Source organism: Trachurus trachurus, assembly GCF_905171665.1.
Source record: "Trachurus trachurus genome assembly, chromosome: 4".
Classification (NCBI taxonomy): domain Eukaryota; kingdom Metazoa; phylum Chordata; class Actinopteri; order Carangiformes; family Carangidae; genus Trachurus; species Trachurus trachurus.
This window is the reverse complement of record NC_139898.1, coordinates 7,037,070-7,058,773: the sequence shown is the minus strand read 5'-3', so window position 1 is coordinate 7,058,773 and position 21,704 is coordinate 7,037,070. Positions and strand designations below refer to the sequence as shown.

General features: G+C 40.1%; 1 protein-coding gene across 1 annotated transcript in view; it reads right to left on the bottom strand.

Annotated features, from left to right (window-relative positions):
• ptprfa (protein tyrosine phosphatase receptor type Fa) overlaps window positions 1–21,704 on the bottom strand; it is a 139,106-nt gene that overhangs the window by 23,814 nt on the left and 93,588 nt on the right. The window contains exons 7-10 of the mRNA XM_083970707.1: window positions 12,804–12,914; window positions 3,227–3,496; window positions 1,702–2,283; window positions 402–538 (exon numbers count right to left, since the gene is read on the bottom strand). Coding sequence (XP_083826833.1) covers window positions 402–538; window positions 1,702–2,283; window positions 3,227–3,496; window positions 12,804–12,914 — 1,100 coding nt within the window. The remainder of the gene's footprint in view (window positions 1–401; window positions 539–1,701; window positions 2,284–3,226; window positions 3,497–12,803; window positions 12,915–21,704) is intronic.

The window sequence follows — 21,704 nt, the reverse complement described above, 5'->3', positions numbered from 1 at the left end:
ATTGCTGTCGGAAGATATAACTATTTAAGACTTATATTAACACAAATATATCACTTACTTCTGCTTTAAGAACTTATAGCCTATGTTATGTCAAAGATTAGTGATTTCTTCTTTCATTCCTCTTTTCATTTTATTCTTAAATGTGGTGAACTTGCCATCTTCCTGTTCCATTTTCTATAATGAACAATCCTTGAAGATTTCTTCCAATAAGTTATTTTTCTTTTTCCTTCCTGTTTTTGTTTCTCTTGCTTCTCGTTAGGTCTCGTCTTTATCAGTTGAGTTTTTTACTTACTCTGTGGATTTATTCTGCCTGACTCAAGAGAGCTCATTAACAATGCCTTCACTCTTCTCACCATCATTCCAGAAGTCCTAGTGGACAGTGTTTTTAAGGTAGAGTGTACCTTGTCTGTGGGATTGCTGGCTTCCCAGTAGAGCAGTTCAAAGCTGATGATGGCGTCCTGGGCAGGCCAGCTCCATGACAACATGATGCGGGAATCCAGCTCAGCCTCAGCCTCAAAACCAGACATTTGAGCTGGAACTTGAAGCAGAAATAAAGAGATGGAAGGACGTAAGAGAGAAAATACAAAGCAAGAAAGTGAAGTGGGAACAAACACATAGAAGTGGGAATGATAGTGCTGTTGATACAATAAATTAATAACCAGGCTGAGGAAGTTGATGTCACAAGCCTCAAATTTATTAACAGGTTTCTGATGCTCATGATTCCCAGACTTTACTGAAGTAGTCCCACACACATAATAATACTTTTTTTTTAAAATCTTACACACATCTTATACTTTTAATAATTTGAAGGAATTAATTTTGAAATGTATTGCTGCAATAAAACACAGCTAAGTGGTGGCTGCCAAAAGATGGTACCCACTATTTGGTATCTAAAACAGCCACAGCAACTTTTACAACACCTTAACAATATTAAATTAGGGAATACAATAAGGTCATTTCTGTATGAGTTATGTCATTTGTGATTAAAGTAATATTTGAAGCTACAGTAACAGTCCATCAAAACCTTTTTACCCAATACTGTCCAGACTGTGTAAAGTCCTTGCTGGTGTCACACACTGTTCTATAATATTTTTGCACAATAAATGGCCACTGTTCAGCTTAGCTGGTGGACATTTGACATATTTTACACAGCTGCTATTTCAACTGATGTAAGTGTAACACAGTGTGACTTGATTAAGGGCGGTCACCTTTTTAGCCAGTGATGCTGATACCAGTCATCTATGAGGGAGACCACTCATTTTGGCAGGGCTCCAAACTGCAAAGCTTATGTGGGAGTTTATGTTTATTGCATGATCATTTTTAACATGTTGCCCTATGGATGCCTCGGGCTGTACAACCCCTGCTGGAATGAAATTCAAATGGGCATTAAAAAAGAAAAAAGAAAACTCTCAATTTCAAAATGTTGTGTGTCTACACTGCACATTTTGCAGTGATTAACTGTGATTCTGCTTCTGGTATAAAATTCATTCAGAGCCAAAGATGACTGCCAGTGAGTGCTAATGCTGCTCTGTGTCTGCTGGATGTGATAGTATGCTTGTTGTATTGCATCCAAGATAACAAACCAGTTAATGAATTTTGCTTTAAGCAGGACTTAATTTAAGCAACATTTTAGATTTGAAATGCTAATTAGATGACAGAATTTTGTTGTCCCATTTATATTGACGGTCAGATTCCTCTTACCTCCCTGCTGGGTCTTGATCTGCAGAACATCAGAGGGAGGGCCATCACCCACAGAGGTGAAGCCCAGCACTCTCAGGCTGTACGTGATGTTGGGGATAAGGCCTGAGATGGTGGTGAGCTGACTGTCATCTGTGTTGTGTTTCTGCCAGGTGTGTAGCGGGGCATTATGTGCAGAACTGTAGTACACTCTGTAGCCCTGGATCTGGCCGTTGGGTTCCTCTGGAGGTTCCCACTGGACCAGCATGGTGTTGTAACTCAACATGCGTGCCTGGACGTGTAGAGGATGCGATGAGGGTGCTTGTTCACTGGTACGGGTGTCCACAATACCACTGGGGGGGCCTCGGCCTACATTATTGACAGCCATGACACGAAACTCGTACTCAGAATAGGGACTGAGTCCGCCGATGCTGTATCGCGTGGTGGCTACTCCTTCTACTTCCTGGAAACCGTTGTCAGACAGTTTGGCGCGGTACTGGATCACATAGTAGGACACTGGTTCTGGGTTGCCAGAGTCCCACGTCAGGGTGACACTGGTTGCTGTGGTTTCTGTCACAATGAGGGAGGTGGGCGGCTTTGGCAGTGCTGTTAAACAGCAGAGAGAGGCAAGAAAGTCAAACAAACAAGTCTTTTTTCCTTTTGTCTGACATTAAGCTCTGGCAGCTACTACAGCTTCACAAACCATCAACACCAGTCTAACAGTTCAGAAGTATATGCTGTACTGTATATGAATTAAAGGGATAGTCAACATTTTGTCAAATTCGCCTATTGCCATAATCCCTATAGTCATACAGTAGGAGTAGGTTCATTACCTTTATTAATCGGTGAATGTTGTTTTGAGATCCGCGGGGCAGAGACGCGAGCTGATCAGCTAACACAATGGAGGTGAACGGTACAGGTCCCCTGTCCCTCATCAAACTCATCAAATACACAATCCAACAACTCCCAAACACTCTTGTGGACAAGTTGTGACGTGCACATTTACCACACTATAAAATAATAATGTAACATTACGAGACAGATTTGTTTTCGAGGCAAATGTGTAGCTGGAACTACATTCCACACATGGCTGCTGGGCGGAGTGATTTCAAAAGTGCACATTTAGTGCAGCTACTCCCGTTTACTCAAGAGTAGTTTCCGAGTATTTGCTTCATATGTCGTAATGTTACAATATTAGACATGATTATTTCATAGTGTGGCAAGGCAAGGCAATTTTATTTGTATAGCCCGTTTTTACAAACAGTTTAGTCTCAAAGGGCTTTATATGGCATGGTGAATGTACAGGTCACAACTTGTCAACCAGAGCGTTTTCGAGTTGTTGGATTGTTTATTTGATGAGTTTGATGAGGGACAGGGCGTTCACCTCCATTGTGTTCACTAAGCAGCTTGCGTCTCTGCCCCACTGATCTGAAAACAACATGCACCAGTAATGAACCTACTGCTATGACTTTAGAGATTATGGCATTAGGCAAATTTACCAAAATGTTGAACTATCCCTTTAATGTATTTGAGTTTTTTTTTTTCTCACCTTTGACAGTGATCTGTGCTGTGGTCTCGATCATGCCCAGGGAGGATATGGCAATGCAGCTATAATTGGCAGAATGGCGGATGTTGGTGAGCTCCAGGACGTTACGGCCAATGGGCATCTCCTCTTCTCGTGTCAGTTCAGCCTCGCCGGTCATCCACTTCACATAAGGCATGGGAGCGCCGACCGCCACACAAGTCAGGTTGACACTGCCGCCGGGCATCACCTCACCATTTGTGGGGGGGATGGAGAAACGGGGAGGCACACGACGAACTGCAGAGGTAAAGAAAGGTTGTCTTAGGGTAGAAGGAGTGAAAGGGTTGGGGGGTGTTGGTGTCACAGGACCAGAGGGTTACTGTACCTCAACGTCTAACTATTGTGCAGCAGTGTATATGAAGCAGTAAGGGTGGATGAGCCTGTATAATTATGTATAATTATTATCATCATTATGTCATATCATTGGCAATTTCAGACTATAGCATGGAGATTGGGAACATTTGTCCAATTTTTTTTTTCAACTCAAGTTAAAACCAATTGATAGGCTGGTTTTCTTTGCAACTGGTTTCAGCTCTTTGTCCTACATGTTTTATTCTAGAATGTTGCTAATGTTTAAAAAAAAAAAGCTTTAAGAATTTTATGTCTACTATTAATCTGTCAGGGTTAGAGACAGGAAATGAAGGAGAGAAGGGGTGACATGCATCAAAGGGCTGCAAGTTAGATCTGAAGCTGGGCCACTGTGGGTGGGCCTGAGCTCATATGGTATGCACTCTACAGGGTGAGCCACTGGAGCACCATGATCTCAAATACAATTCTGAGTCTCTGAGATACAGCTATTGTTTGTAAATCAGGAAACTCACAGCAGGAGGAGTACAGGGGTTTAACTGTGGATATTCTTGAGTAAAGTTCTCATCTGTTCTTCTTCTTTTTTCTTTTTTTAAGTATTTCGTTGCATTTTGCCTTTAATTGACAGGACATTTTAGAGGGACAGGAAGGACAGGAGGGTATGACATGCAGCAAGGGGCTGCAGGGGGAATCAAACCACTGCCACTGCAGCGGGGACTATAGCCTTTGTATATGGGGTGTCGGCTCACCCCAGTGAGCTACATGGCGCCCCAAGTTCTGTTCCCTGACACTTTGAATAAAATGTACATTGCCCGTTGGGGAGGTAAAGAGTTTTCCACATCCTCCGCCATACATTTTACAATCCCAAAAAGTATTTATTGTCAGGGTCAGGTCCATATCTGTAACTTAGTATTATCGCATACTTGGGACTGACTTTAAAATTTCAACTTGGACCACAACTTTATTTAGAAGTTTGGATTCAGTTTCTTTAGTTGCAGTTATTTTGCATATCGAGGATGAAAAACTGATACACAAACTGTCAACACTGTTATCAGTCACATCAACAAAGCAACAGCTTACGCAGCAGTTCTGGTCTTAGGCTAATGAATTTTGCCTTCCTCTGCAGCCAATCCACGTATACAGAGTCTAGGTCAGGGAGAACAGCTCCCACACTGCACAGCACTGGCAAAATAAGCCCTCTGTTGTCCTTCTGTTTTAGTTTCCGGAGGAAGAAGAGGTTCTGCTGCTCTCTTTTCACCAGACTGGAGGTGTTCCCTGTCTGTGTTGGATCCTCGGTTATGGTCGGCCAGGAAGCCCAAAGGGTGAAAGGAGCCCACATTTTCCAACTCCTCCCTACTGATGGAAACTGAAGGCTGTGTGATCCTCCTGGACCTCCTGAAGTCCTCAGAGAGATGTCTAACAAGCCAAGGCGGTGCAGCTTTGTATGGTCCAATCGTTGTCCACACTGGTCTTGGATGTTTTTGTTCGCATTTTGGAACTCATCACTGCCTTCAGATCATCCAGGTGTTCCAGATGTGGAGATCGGTGCTTCCCATTGATGTCTTTTCACCAGTATGTCTACAATTCTGCCATCATCATCACCTTGAGGTATTGATCAGGTGTCCTGCATTCACTAGTATTGGAACTCAGTAATTCAAAATGGTAGAGACTGCACTTATTAAATGACTTCAATGTTGTGTACTTGTCACTTTGAATTATGAACCTATAACCCAGCATGAAATACAACCACAAGAAACATAATAGGTTGTTTATAGTGTTTGCAGTTTGTCTGCATTTGTTCAAAATTCCATTCTGAATATATTTCTATTGTCTCACTGGGCACTGGCCATTATGGTGATATCTCATCTAGGCATAAACACAGATTATTGTTATATTGTAATGTTATTTTTTTATTCCTGCTATTGATTATTTGCATGAAAGTTACACTGATCTCCATCTCCAGAATCCATGGTTCAATTTGTAACAGTTTTTTTTAAAAACACTCCACACAGTATAAAATATATATCTTAATAATTAAACTTGTCTAGGCACTCATAAGACTCGTTTTTCTACATATTCTTTTGAAAGAGAAGATGGTAATCCTTTCTGTAATATGATGAAATGTATTTGGTAATACATGCAGTGAGAGGGCTGAGGCAGCAGACCTCTGTGGGCTTGTTATAAAATCATGTTCTACATGTTGACTTTCATGCAAGTTGAACAGGTATAATGAGGACTCAGCTTTTTACTTGCAAAGGTTTTTATCGCCATTACTAAGAGAAACTATGAGTGAACTGTTATTTACTCACACACATACACATGCACATGTACACACACACACCCCTCAGCATCATAGAAAAAAAAAAACGTTTTTGCATTTGCCCTGAAGGTAACAAACTGGGACAGGTTAATCAAACAGGATTGTTTTTTTTATATAAATCATTCCATCCCTAATAATGACATTTAGGGTACTAGAAGCATATTAGTAGAGGCCAGTAGAATGCAGACAAACTTATGTCTTTACTAACATGCTGGAGAAAAGAGACAAAAGAGGGAAAGGTAGGGAAGGAGGGCTGAGTTAGATATGGGGAACCAAGTCTGAAGAAAGAAAAGGCTGGAGCTATGGGAAAAGCCAGGATGGAAGGGGATGCAAAAATCTGTGTTCATTGTCAGGTCATGCAGAAGCACTGGTGATGTGGCAGCATGCTTCCTGCAGGATTCATCAACAAGTACTAAACATATACAACAGACAAATGCCGCAAATTAAATCAAGTATAACAACCTTTTTCGTTGTTGTCAATAGTGAGGTCAGAAATAAGGAAATGTGATTTTTCTCACTTCCTTTTGGAGAGGTGAGCAGCTTGTGGTGCAGCAGGAGTGGGGATGTCCAGACAGCTACATGCTGTCCAGAAACTGAAATGACTGATGTGATGAGAAAGGCTGGTGGAATGTGATATTCAAAGCACCAGTGTACTTACTGTAACCCTGGAACAAGGATCTGATCCTCATTGTTGCCAGTGGAGACCATTGCCACTGAGCGATACATCAGAATTCATCAGTGAATGATCTAAATAATACACTCTGGCTCACGTCACTATGACATCTTATTCTATTTATAAAGTAAAGTTTTATTGTTGAAATATTTTGTTTATTGATGATCATTGCACACCCATGTCTTCAGCCAGTAAGAGGTCTTTTGTATACGGATAGCAAAGCATACCACTCAGTTTTGATTCATTACAATTGGGACAATTAGGGTTCATCTCATGAAGACACACTACGTATACTTTTAGAAGGGAAAAATTATTCCACCACTGTTACCTCCTTTGTAGCACTAGTTTTATGGCTGCTGCTGTCTCCTGCACATGAAAGCCCCAAACACTTCTCCCAGTCAGTTGTGTTCCTTTGTTTGAGATGCTGGAGTAAATTAGCCGTGCTGCTATTTAATCCATTCATTTTCATTCTTAAACATTAAACAAAAAAACAAAAAAAACAAAAAATAATGTAACCAATTTATCGCCCAGCTTTATTTTAACTATGATTTGATATTTGGTTGTGTTTCTACAGCTATTTCATTTCACATTTTGCCATTATTGCAGCTTCTACAACAAAAAGCCACTGTATCAAGTATTACTGTTGGCAAATTGCTTATTTGAGTTAATAAGAATCTGTTACATTCCTTTCCTAAAAATCTGCCTCACACTTCAGACATAAGCTTATGAAGAACAATAAAATCCTGTTTCAGCAGAGTAGAATGTGACCAAAGCCGCACCACAAACCTGCTAACTTACACATGAAGCACAAATACTTCAGCTGGACCACAACACTGTGAACATGTTTGAGGCTATTCCATCCTCTTGGAATGAACTGTACTTGTCTAATACACACTGATAAAAAGGAGAGCATGGTGAAAGCAGTGGAAACTCCAAAGCCTGAGAGCTGAGATGAGCCACGTCTTAGAATTATGAATTAATTAATCTTTTATTTCGAACACGTAAAAAACGTAAAGTAAACAAAAAAAGAAAACAGTGAGCAAGTAGCTGCACTTTGCAGACTTTTTTCTCGTGTCCGAAAAGGAAGTTAAAAACTTTTATGCTCCCACCCCTTCTCCATTACGCAACTAAAATAATTCATCTTCTGGCTTCCTTTATAATGCTCTGTCAATTCATAATATAACTAATACAATATTAATATGTTCAATCCATATCAAATCCATAAATTCTTTAAGATGTAGGTTTTGGTAATAATACTCCCAGTAAGTAGTAAGCCAAGGAAGAAAAAACAAAACTGACTACATAAATATACAATAAGTAGGTAAATAAATAAGAGATAAACTAAGGTAGGCTATCCCATAAACAGCCCACTATGTTAAACACCTGCTTCCCTGCACCTAGTGAAAATCATATTTTTGTGCATCCTCTTAAAGTAGTTAATGTTTGGACATCCCTTTATCTCCTCATTCAGACTGTTTCATTGTTTCACCCCACAAACTGAAATACAATAACTTTTCATGGTGGTGCGCAGCCAAGATGATCAGCATGCTGGAGATGAGATTATGGGAGTGACACAGTTGCAACATTTTGTGAAGTGAGCACAAACTCTGAACTTAGATTACGTTGTAAATGCAAATCATGTCATGAGTGTGATCTTTCACCAAGAAAAGTGTGTGACACATCATCATCATCATTTCTTTGTCATGTGTAAAAAATAAAAATAAAACACTGAGGTTTTGTGTCTGGTTTCATCAAAGAGTACCCACAAACCCTTGCCTACCAAAGCTTTACTCCTGACAGGGTTACTGAATGTATCCACAGTCTGAGAGTTAGTTTTATCATGTTTTATCAAATAAGCAGGTATCTTCCAGCTGTTCACCTTTTTTTAACTGAAACTCAAATGATCCATCCAGGAGTTCCATTCCTATTCACTGTCAGTGGGCTTAACATGAGGCCTTTCTAAGCTCATATTTTAAAGGAGACATATTATGCCCCTTTTCCACAAATTAAAATAGTTCCCAGGTGTCTTAAAGACATGTCTGTGACATGCTTTGGTCAAAATACCCCAAGGATCAAACATCACAGCTCTTTTCATCCTCTCAAAACAGCCCTGTTCAGAACGGCTGCAGTGCCTGTCCCTTTAAATCCAAGTCAGCCACTGTTCACCCCACCCCACCCCTTCTACCGGTACCAGGTAGGGGTGGGGTTATGCAAATTTGAAAGCTAGTTACATCACCGGAAGACTCTCTTTTCTCTTTTTAATTCTCTGTGAGAGCAAAACCAAGACACATTCCTATCAACTTGATTTTACTTGTTGACATGGCAATAAACTTTTTGAATCTTGAATCTTGATTTTTGCAGCCGGAAGGCAAGACAAACATCCAAAATACTATATGTTAAATATGATATTGATATTTCCATAATATGTCCCCTTTCATGGGTGAGTCTACACCATGCAGCTAGATACTTCTTACACCCTGTTGCCCTTGTTTGTTATCAGAGATGCTCTGTGAGCTGACTGTGAACTAGCAGTGTGTTTTTTTTTCATCACACAGCAGCGATGACGGAAGATTTTAGGTGTTAAGATTTGGAATAGACCAGACTAGGCGGTCAGCTTCTGTGGTCCTCACAGAGAGAACAGCTGGTCACATGTGTCTCTTGTTTTAAACAAAAATATATTTCTTGTGGATGGACTCAGAGCTTCAATGGCTTTTCTTAGAAGGACCATTACAAGTAACTGTTTCACTGTGAATGTACAGTATGAATTGTATATTATAATGACCATAAAAAGTCTGAGTTCAACCTTCATTATCTAGGGTCGGGTAACAGTGGCAGCAGATTAAGCACAGGGCACTTTCCACCTCTTTCCACTTAGACATACCTGGAAGACCTCTACTCCAGGTTCCACTAATGTCCAAGCTCCTAATCCTATCTCAAGTTCAACGTGACAATTCTAACTCATGTTGCAACATTTGGGGGTTGGACACTCCTCAGTTTGCAAAAACACACACACAAAAAATCCTTTTCAACTGTGCCTTTAAAGTGTCACATCCTTTCCTGGTTGTACATGCATTTTTGTGCAAAAAGCACATTATTGACATTCAAAAACATGCTAATTTCACAATATGTTAGACAAGCAGGTGGGGATGGGTGCAGCTGGGGGAGCAAAGGGGTTGCATTGTGAGGTTAGGGTCCTGAGAGAGAGGCCGGGACGGGCCTGAGGCGCCTAGCAACATGCTGGCGCAGCACGGCTCCAGTCTGCCAGGCCACAGCATTAGGAGATAAAAGAGTGAAGAAACCAACCTTCCCGTTGATCTGAGTGGTCATAATTGGATTGTGTTTTTTTGATGGCAGGGTGCAATGATGATGGATAAAATGAAAAGGAAAAAATAATTATCAAGAAGGGAAAATAAGGAATGGGAGGAAGAAGACAAGGAGAAACAGAGAGAGTAAAACAGGCAAATATCTGCTTATCAATTCATGAGTGACAAACACACACACACACACACACACACCATGAGACACAACAAAATACGAACCCATCACACACATCACTGCCACACAAATAGCTGACAACCAGACTGTGATGACAACACAAAACTGACACCAGTGTTCCCTGCCTACGGCCGTGCTCAGGCACCAATAAACATGGCCCCTTAAACAGGATGAGTCAAACATTCACATAATCAAACCAGCTTTTTATGTCTCAAGTCATTGTTTTACTGATAACTGAGTTGCACTTATTATTAAATTAAATTAAATATTCTTTACCACATAGTACATCACCACAACATCCTCAGTACCTAGCTCTTTTGACGTTCTATAAAAACAATTCTTTCTCAGTGGACTAACATTGATGATCTCTATGCAGCATCATATAACACACAGCCCCTAAATGAAACAAAAGAACAGAAAAACAGAGACACATTTATGTTTTTGTTCTCAAACATTAAAAGATAGCTCATCATTTGCTTTGTTTAATTGAGGAATAGATAGAAAGGTAGTCAGGTGACACAATGTTAATGGTAAACATTGTGTGAACTGTGTAAATTAACAGCCCAATGAAATACTATGGAAATTAAACCTTTTGTTAAGTGTTTCCTAACATGACCAGCAGAGGTCCCTATTGTTCCTCAGTCATAGAAAGACCAGCAGTGCTGAGATTACTGCTTGTGTTCCACCAGCACATACCACAATAACACAGTGTGTGTCTCTGGGTATGGTGGCATGCAAGAAGAAAAAAAAGCCCCTAGCAATTGCATCCATGTTAAATACACATTAATACAGTAGATAGTGACAATATTTTACTGTCACACACATATGCCACCAATGACAATGATAGACAATGCAAATTTAAACACTTCTTTATCAATGGCATCATAAGGCAGACACATTTATGGCAGGAAACCAGCCAATGGGTGTCAAATTTCTTGATTGGTAATTGTGAAAACAAAAACAGATATATGGCTCAGTTATTTTCTGTTGTATGGTTTTAATCTAAGATTTCAAATTAGAAATAAAAACCACTAGCTTTATGTTGTTTAAAAGGGTAGAATTTCATTATTTAAAGGTCTGGTGATACCATCCTACGTACAATCAGTGACACACCCAGACACACCCCATCTCACTCTCAGCTGTCTAAAGTCAGAGCATCAGAGATGTGAGGCTGTCTGTGGCTGCTCTTGATTACACCTGTCGTAGAGTTTAAGGAGTTGTCATCAGCCCTTGCCAATAAAACTGACTTTAAATAAGACTGACTTTAGGCTACTGCATAGTCACATGTAGGCAGTAGACTTTGACTTAGCCAGATATGTACATGTTGTCAATAATTTCAGTTTTTCTCACTGAGATCTTTGAAAATTTAAAACATTGCTTTGTACACAAAGGACTGCAGATGTTGTGCCACATGTTTTGCAGCGATGAGATGCGACTGGAAGCTGATACAAGCAACTCGTGCTGAAATGATTTTGCAGTCTCTTTATATGCATGTTCTCATTTTCTTGATTTTCTTTACCTTCTGTATTTATACAGTTGCATCTTATCATAAAATCCTCCATCAGCCAAATGAGCAGGATAAAGCATTTTGATGGAGCACGGGAGCTCACTATCAATGTTGCTTATCTCTTTGCTCAGTGATCTTTGTTGCAAATGAGCCACAACATTCACCACATCCTCTCACTGGCGAGTTGTAATCTCTCTCACACATGTTGAGTAGACAAAGCACAGCACACACAACAATGAAAATAAGCAGCTTTCACATTTAACACAGAACATATGAACACAGACATACTGTACGTGCCCGTAACTGACACATGAGTAGAGGAGGGACTGTGGACTCCACAACAAATACAGAAGAGATAAATCCAGAGAAACTGAAAAGACGTATAGAAATGTAGGAAAAGCACACACACGCACACACTTTGGAAATATGACAGGTTGTAGTGTTTGTTTAGAGATATAAACAGAGAAATATAAGAGATATAAGCCAGAAAACCTGGAAATGTTATGGGTTAAAAAACACAGACGGGGACGACGTTGGAAAAAGAGGCAGAGATAAAAACTCATGAGCGTCTTCATCACTCTGTTGGCTGCAGCTCTGTTGGGTTCAGTGGAGGATACCTCACATGACAGACTGCTCAGAAACATTTTTGTTCCAGTTCTCAAAGACAGTTCTTATCACAGCAGTGGGCACCATCATCATACATGTGGCATATACTAGCTGTAGCTATATTTAGCATGTAGAGACTTTGACATTATTTTTAAAAACATCATCAAAGAGCATTAACAGCGGAAAGGTCAAATGAAACAGAGATTACAGTTGTATATGAATTGCAAACAACACAAGACTTGAAAATTGCCTTTGAGAACCTGGAACTGTCTGAGTCTCACTGAGCTGTTTGTTGATGCCTTGCCAATTGGAGCTTTTGGGGGAATTTTGTGTGTAAACCTCCATCTCGCCAGAATAAATATGCAAAACCACAGCCAACCTCTTTTTCACCCCAGATGACCCCCTTCTCCCCCCTAGCAACAATACATAAACAATCCCCAGAGACACGGTGATACAGACACAGAGTTCAGTATGTGACAGTGGGAAACTGTAAAGTAAAAAAGTAAAAGTTTGATTGGACAGAGCCAGTTTCCTTATTAGTAGCGGTGCAGTGGAGGTGATAAAGGAGCCCACTGCTGGAGGTGGGGACCTGAATGGCAGCAGGGAGGCCTCAGCTGGGGTCAAGTGGGGATCTTACCTCGAACATAAAGGTTGGCCGGAGGAGAGTAACGAGTCCCGACACCGTTGACTGCCACGCACTCGTACTTGCCCTGGTCTGACTCCTCGCTGTTCTCTATCTGAAGCGCTCCTGGTGAAGGAGGGAAGCCAAAACGTACAACACAATCAGTACAAAACAAAGACAAGACACGGTGGCAAAATAACCTGATTCAGACACTCTACAGTAACACAACTCTCTATACAGACCCTTGGGAAAATCATCCAAATATGTTCCTGCAATGTTTTCATTGTGGACGTATGTGAAGAGAATTCTTGTCATTTATGGCAATGACCAATATTAATTAGGCTCACTCAAGATGACTGGACTTGTGTCACACTAACACATTCAATTACTCATTTTATGAAGCAGGTCACAGCTCAACTCCAACCTACAGAGGCAATAGCTACAGAATGAGGTGTGCTTCTATTTTCTGCACTAAATTACATGTTTATTCATTATAGTGTGCTATATTTTTTACACTAGTGTGTATTATCCATTATCCATCTCAGCTAAGTCATGGACATAATCTCAGCCATTTTTGTCAGGTGTTCTTTAAGGTTAATACTGTATTTTCACGGGGACTCACTGGCCTTGGAGCTCATAACTCCATCCCATAATGCTTCTAAACTTACAATCATTGCATTGCGGGCCCTATCTTAACCCACACACCAACAAGTGTGCATCTTGGGGGCCTCTGCTCTTCAGGTTGATGTGGGTGTAACAGAGAAAATACTGCTGCTGTTGTTTATATGGCTGTACCTGGCTGATGTATCTCATTTGTAAATGTCAAGGTCAAATGTCAATGGTGATGCAATTTTAATTATTATTCCTATGATTTGCTTCCATTTGCTACTTCCAAGTTGCTAGTTGCTATAGCAGCTATATGTAATACTGAGATTTTACCACCTGGACAATGATATAAACAGAAGCTGTTCAACAAAGTTTGAGAAGCTCCAATGTAGCAAGGAAGCTGCATAGACAGTGAGTCCTACTGGAATGTAAAATATAAAGTTGATTTTGTTGAAATCTGAATTTTACAAACATCATAACTGATCAAAGCCTGTAGTAACTCAACTTGTGGTTTGAATCATTTTAGGAAGAGAACGTAACTTACCTGAAACCATGATTTACATCCACTTATTCCAATCACATCAAATCTTTACATCATGTAAGACATTTTACACTGACTTGTCAATAGATAGATTAGGTTTGAGATTGAAAACATGAATGTAATCTTAAGTGATTAAACAATATTATATGTATTGACTATGAATGAGACACACATCATGCAATTTTGTAGTTTGACAAATAAAATGTTAAAAGTTACATATTTCAGAATACAATCCTGAAATGCAATATGGAATGGGTTTGTAACAATGTTCTAGTTTCAGAAAAAAATAAAAAAGGAAAAAGGAAAATGGTTTAAATTGAAATTATGTGTCTGGTAACATCTCTCATGCATCTGGTGCAGACAGCAAACCCATAGATGAAGGAGCAACCTCCATCTGGGAAGCAGCCAAAAGACACACACACACACACGCATTAGCTAAGCCTTTCCCCTATATAACACAGGAGACTGTAGACCGCCCCCCACTCTGCTATCAACATCATTCAGATGTGTTTCGGGGAATAACGCTTCATTCTTTTGAGAGTTCGAAGAGTTGAGGTCATCATTTTCTCTGACCTCTTGGCATTAAAAAATAATAGTCAGAGCTACTGCAGAAAGTGTGAAATGGAAATAATGACCCCCCAACCAAGATGTTATTTCCAAAACTTCCTCTGCCCTTCAGACATAGAGCCTTCAATAATGGAACTGGTATGGAAAGCATCTGCAGCTTCAAAGGAGAGTGTACAGGCGTCAAACCCCAGACCTTCATCACTCACTATTTGCTACCTCTATATTATAAAGTGGGAAATGATCTGTTTACCGTGGCGATTTGGTTAGTTTAGTCTGGCGTGAAGTCTGGACCTTATAACAGAGCATTTGAAACAGTTGAAAATGTGGGTCTGGGTCTAAAACACACTAAAACACACTACCAAGATCAACAGCAACAACTTTGTGATGAGATTCAGACTACATAAGTGTGGCATGATAGTATCAAAGAGAGGGAGCATGGTCAGCACTGACCAGACTGAAGTACAAGATGCTGAAGTTGGCTACAAATACTTTGCGATCCCACAAGCAAACAGGAACCATGAAGAGATCCTGAAGAGCCAGGTGAATGGGAAGAACAAGATCCAACACCTATGCCCCGCTGGTCATCAGATACAGTACCCTGCTGGTATAATAAACTGGCCAAAAGAGATAAAGGCTACCGAGATCAAGACAAGGAAGCTTCTCACAATCCATGGAGGGTTTCATCCCAGGCAGCAGAAGTCCAAAGAAGAGGAAGAACAGACAGAACCATCATGAGAGCAATAGGAGTACCTGACCCACCAGCAGCTGGAAAAGGCTGGACTTAAAGGAGACATATCATGCACCTTTTCCACAAATTAAAATAGTTCGCAGGTGTCTTAAATACATGTCTGTGACATGTTTTGGTCAAAACACCCCAAGGATCAAACATCACAGCTCTTTTCATCCTCTCAAAACAGCCCTGTTCAGAACAGCTGGTTTCAGAGCCTGTCCCTTTAAATGCAAATGAACCACTACTTGCCCCATCCCACCTCTTGTGCTGGTATCAGGTAGGGGTGGTATTATGCAAATTTTAAAATTAATGGCATCATTGGAAGAGAACTGAGGGAACAGCTCATAAAACCACATGTGGATTTCAACATTGGGAGCCTGAAAATCACAGATTTTTTTGGTGGTACTTCTCACATTTTGGGGCTGGAAGGCAAGACAAACACCCAAATATATGTTAAAGAGCCTTCAAAAATTGATATTTCCATAATATGTCCCCTTTAAAGAGGCACTGATCATGGCAGCACATAGGCACTCTCTGAGCACCAGATCAATAGAGGCCTAGTTCTAACACACTAAGCAGGAGGATGCTAGCAGGCAGGGTGTGTATGGAACTGTAACCAAGTGGGTGGCACTGTATAGGAACATCAGGAACATCTGTGCTGAGTATGTGCTGGAAGTCTCAAGGTCAAAATGAGATACACGTCCAAAAGACTGAATGACTGAGCTTAGCAAACCAACTGGACACAGTAGTGATGGACAAACAGCAGAACAAGGTATTGATACATTTAGCAATCCCAGGCAGGTTTACACTGAGAGGGTGAGCTCCTCCTTTGAAGGAGCAGGGCTAGTATGAAGTTAGTTAGACACAGTTAATGCGTGTTCTCTGGAAACCATTGGAAGAAACTGTTGTGCTTCATTTTGAGAGGCTCAGTGTTAATTAATTCATGTTATGTGGTTATATTTTCACAGAGTGTTGCCTGCCTTTAGTTTTTCTCCATACACACTAATAAACGTGTCTGTGGTGAAGGCAGAGAAAGTGTTGGAGCAAGCAAAGAGGCCAGAGCCCTGGGAGTGAGGACACAATGAGGCGATGGAGGCGATGGAGATGGAGGAGGATGAACAGACAGTGTTTTAACCTAGCATTCTTACCTCTGATCGGTGTACCACCTGGTGAGGTAATTTGAATGCAAATAGGATTAGAGATATCCATTAGTATAAAGGGAAGAAAAAGTGCAACAGAGAAATACAAGAGTGGTAAGAGCAGTGACAAGAGCGACTGCTATGCTGTTCTCACCCATTTGTGAATATATTATCTAATGTTGACTAAATCAAAGCTGAGAGGGAGGAATAAGTTTAATGATTACTTTAAAACAAAAACAGTTTCGTAAGGTGAAGGATGTATTTAAATGGTTTTAAGGAAAATCAACTAGCTCACGTTATTTTCCGCACAAGCTCTGGAAAAGAAAATAATGTTTCAGATAATAATAGTTGTCATTTCAATATCATTATTTATAATTATAATAACAATAACACAGTGGAAATAGACAAAGTACTGTTTTGTGGGATACATTACTATTCTTTAGTTTATTATAAATGAAAATACAGTAACTTGCTGTCTGTAACTTAGTTTGCATTATCCACCTTCCTATTTGCCTCACACAGCTGGCATCCTGCTATTATAATAAAGGTCCTCAATTCCCTTTGCACCTGCATCTACAGTATATGCAAGAGCCCTATGAAGCTGTAAAACGAGTATACTCCAGATGTATTTTTATTTGGGTCATCTAATTCATTGTATTCCTTTCTAATTGCAACCACTTGGAATTTTAATCCAATGTCTATTTCTATGTCAATATACAAATAAGGTTTTAAAAGTTATGATTGTACCCAATATCTTGTTTCTGTGAGTTAAAAGCTGTATGTAACTGCCTGTTGTGAGGGGACCACCCATTCATGTATATGCAGCTCATACATTGTCAAAAGTTGAAGTATTTTTTTGGCTTTTTTTATTTATTTTTTTTACAGGCATTTGGTTAAATTAATAATACAAAGGTGAACTGTGTAATAATAGATCTGGTTCCGTAGCAAAATGGAAAAATAAAAACTTTAAAACAGACAGCGGAAGCTCAGGATCATAGTGCTGAGAAAATATAATGCACTTAAGGCCCTGTTCAGTACTAACATCACAACACACTGAGGACACAATGACTCTGATGATTCCCATTCTGAGATGGTCTGGGCCTAATGTTGTCACATTATTTTAGCAGTGTGCACACAAAGGCAACATACTGTTTTATGTGATTTTACGCATCTCATGGGTTTGAATGTGGTTTTTATGTCTTGGTGGTGTTTTTATGTTTTGAACCCTCGCAGAGCACTGAAAGCAATTGTCTGTCAGTATGTGATGGACAATCTCTCACAAAGCTAGACTACACTGAGACCATGTTGCATGGTAATCTCTACACTTTAAATAAAGACTGGTTGATTGATTAAGGTCTAATAACAACAGAAAGGAGGTGCTCGCATGTTGGCATATGCCTGAAGTGCATCGCTAGTTTGACCTCCGACCAAGATGATATTTAGCGCATGTCATTACCCCAGTCTCTCTTCCTGCTTTCCTTTCTGGACTATCTCCCTTCAGGACACTTGGATTGCAGTGGACGAGCAGTGTGGAGGAATATTAAATGGTTTTTGTGTAGTTTTATGGACGTTTTTGTGTTGGGCCCTATTACTCTCATATTTTTCACTGGACTACGAACCGGCCTCCCGGGTCTCCAGATGCACTTTGAGGAATAAAAAACTACTCTGGAGTATTCATCAGCATGAGGGTGAGTCACTAATGACTGAATTTCATTTTTTGGTGAACTATTCCTTTAAAACTTAAATATAAAAATAAAGCCAAAAAATGTCTCCAAAATATCTTTAAGAACAGCAGAAAGCAAAGAGAATGTGACAGCCTTTGTGGCTGAATCACCCCTAACTCTCCACTCTCACTTTACTGTGTGTGAACTCCAGACTGCAGCAAACAAAACACACCTGCGGTGCAATGATCGGAAACAATCAGTTGAAAACATGTGAGCCACTTTTACTGGATGTTCCAACAGACTGCTTTTGTTTTTGCACTGACTCAAAAAACTGAACCACACATCCACCTCTGTGTGTGTGTGTGCGCAGAGTGTTCAGATGTGTGTCAGTTGTCCCCACCCCTCACTCACAGGATCAGTTGTTTTTCATCTCTGTCTGGAGGCGAAAATGCATCAGACAAATCAGATAGGGAGTTGGTGAGATAGAACGTGCAGGAGAACTTACTGGCTATACTCTATTTTCTTAATTTCTCTAGTAGAGAAAGCAAAAACTTATGATGTCAGGACTTATCTATACAATCTTTAAAAGCAGCCCTGCTGGCCCGTTTAATGCCACGTCATAGGACCCATCAACTCACAACACAAACTATAGTTGAAAGTTTGGACCATTTTGACATCAGACTCTGCTGTTCCTGTCTGTGGAATAATGAAACTATTTACCAGGAAGGTTTTTTATAATAATAATATTAATAATAATAATGCATTTTATTTGCGCCTTTCAAGACTACTCTATTGCAAAAATGTATGTAGTCAAACAGAACTGGCCTGGACTATACAATGTACGTTCATGGTCTCTCTCCTCCCCTTATCGCCAAGAGATTGCTCTCTGTGGGAGCTGTTGGGATGTCTCTATGGAAAAGTAAGGTCTTGACCTTACGCTGTAAAACATCTTGAGATAACATACATCATGATTTAGCACTATACAAGTAACATTGGATTGAACCTGATATTGAATCATTAAAGACAAATACTAATGCAGGTCTGAACATGGCCTGATTCCCATCTCACTGACTACATTTTAGCAACAACTGCTGAGCCTTGTGGTTATCTGAGTATTTAGAGCTGTCTATCAAACAGAAAAAGCCTGATTTGTCAGAAAAAGTTTAAAGGTTGATTTGGTGGCAGATAAATAGGTGAATAGGTAGGTGAACATCATCATCCTGTAGGATTATAACATTATACAGAAAAGTGTCATGTTTTTAGAAACATTGCAGATAATTAAAAAAAAACATATCATATGGGTTGAAATACAGAAGTGGTGAAAAACACTTGCAGAACCAACTGTATTGATATGAGGTGACTACTCTGTTTAGTCTTTAAAAGAGCCAAACCAAGTAACAAATGGGTTTCCTTCACTAAAACACTATTTGGCCAAGTTAATAGTGTGGACACTTAATCAAAATAGACGTCCAGCTGTAGTTTCCTTTTGTCAATTTTTTTTTAAATTAGCAACAGTCGAGGACTTCAGTTCAGATCATTAAACCTAGGAAAGAATATAGATTACCTTTTACAGATTACATAGCAGCTCTTATGATATGGCAGTTAAACTCAGATTATATTTTTCAAGTGACTGATTGTTCAGCTCTGGTGCAGTATATTCTAGTAACAGTAGTAGCATTCCCTTCTTTAATCCATTTGCCATATGGGAATATCAAGTCATATGCAGCAAACAGAAGACAGAGGGATGGTTACTATGCAGATGCCAGTGATCTGCATAATAAACCAAGCTGCTCCTGCTCTTGAGTGAACAGGAAGACAAAGAACTGGCAGATAGGTGGTGTGAGAAAGCGGAAGGGGTGGGGGGAGGCCCTGAAGGCTGTGTGTCCCCTGTGGTCTGATGAGGGGGACATCAGCAGCTTTCAGAGGGCGAGCCAGTCCTGAGCCCAGCTGTCTGACAGCTCAATGAAAACACTCATGATGGGTTTTGGAGTCGATTGTGAAAAATAATAGGACTTTATTATATTTTCACAATGTCTGGGCTGGGGGGATTTTCTGTAGTTGTGTCCATCAAAACATGATATCATGGGAACGTCATAGATACTAGAACAAGTCACTGGTCCCTAACCCTTCCGATAAACTGCGGGCGATTTATCACACAGTCTTTCTGTCAAAACTTTGTAAAAAAAAAATAAAATAAAATAAAATAAAAAAGAAATCTTCAGTGATTTCTGTTTTGACCAGTTAGTAAGTGTAAACATCCACTTTCTACTGTGTGTGAACATCTGGCAGCTAAATCAGCTGAATCAGGGGAAACACTTTACTCCAGTATCGTATCCCTCAGAGTCCTGATTCACTTTTCCTCTTTTCCCCAAATGTCCTTGGACAGTCGGAGCCTAGGGACCAGCTCTGAGCAGTGGCTGCTGAGGGTCCCCTCACTCCCCCACAAACAATCTTTGTTGCAATTATTGACAGAAAAAGGTTCAAACAAGAGTTTCAAATTTAAAAACAAAGCTATTCTTACAGTAGATCTTCTTCTATCTTTAACCTCATGGCACAGGGTGACTATGATTTTATGGAAGTAAGCCTAGCCACTATGGGTCTGCACATGTCCTATGAGCCTGAAACAAACTGCTATGTAGTTATAATACATGGCATTCTTGTTCTCACCTAAGGCCCTGGCTGTAACTTAGAAAAAGTGGACTTCAAAGCAACTCATATCCTTGAGCTGTCCCTCTCCATGTCCCCTCTCTGCTTGTGTCGAAGATACAGTTGCATCCATAGGAGGAGCGTGGCTGCAAGCGCTGGCAAGAAAGTATGACTTGGCACAGCCTTTCCAGTGTTATGTAGGTGCTTGGAGTTTGAGATAGACAACGCAGCTGACAGGATGTACAGAGCTCAGTTATTTAACTAACAGCAGTCCAGCTGTGCTCTGAGCTGCTGGAGCACGGATTGTGAAGAAAGATGCCCCAACTGCTCCTGTGGAGGCCTCCTCGCTAAGCTGCTTCATAGCTGTCTGTGAATTAACATTCAACCAAACAGTGTTGGCATGCCAGTGTTCCTGGTGCTTCTCAGATAATTACTGAAATCTATGATGCCCTGCTCAGTGTGGGGAATGTTTACTTCAATCATAAGCTTTTTGAAAATAACGGGCATAGAATCTTTAACATTTGGTGGAAATTATGTGATTTCTATGGGCATCAACCTATCAGAAGAGTGTTTGGCCTCATGTATGTGTATATGTATAGTATCAAATCATGATCATTAAGCTGCAGTTTCATGGGTTGTGGACTTAAATGTCCAAGACACAAGTTTACATCTGCTAAAATATGACCGTTTAAATTCACACCCTTGGACAGGATCAGATATTTTTCAGCTTTAAGAGTTGAGTCCTTGGGCTGGACACGCTTAAAAATATTATATTACTAAAGCTGATTCAAGATTTTTTTTTGATGCCTTCTGCATTCTGATAATATAAACTGAATTGAATAATGCATTTCCAACAGATCCTGATTCACATTTGATTTGTTACTTGAGTGTTTGATACTGGAGGCAAGGCAAGGCAGTTTTATTTGTACAGCCCATTTTTACAAACAGTTTGTCTCAAAGGGCTTTACACAGCATCATAACAACATCCTCTGCCCTTAGACCCTCACATCCAAAACCCTTTTA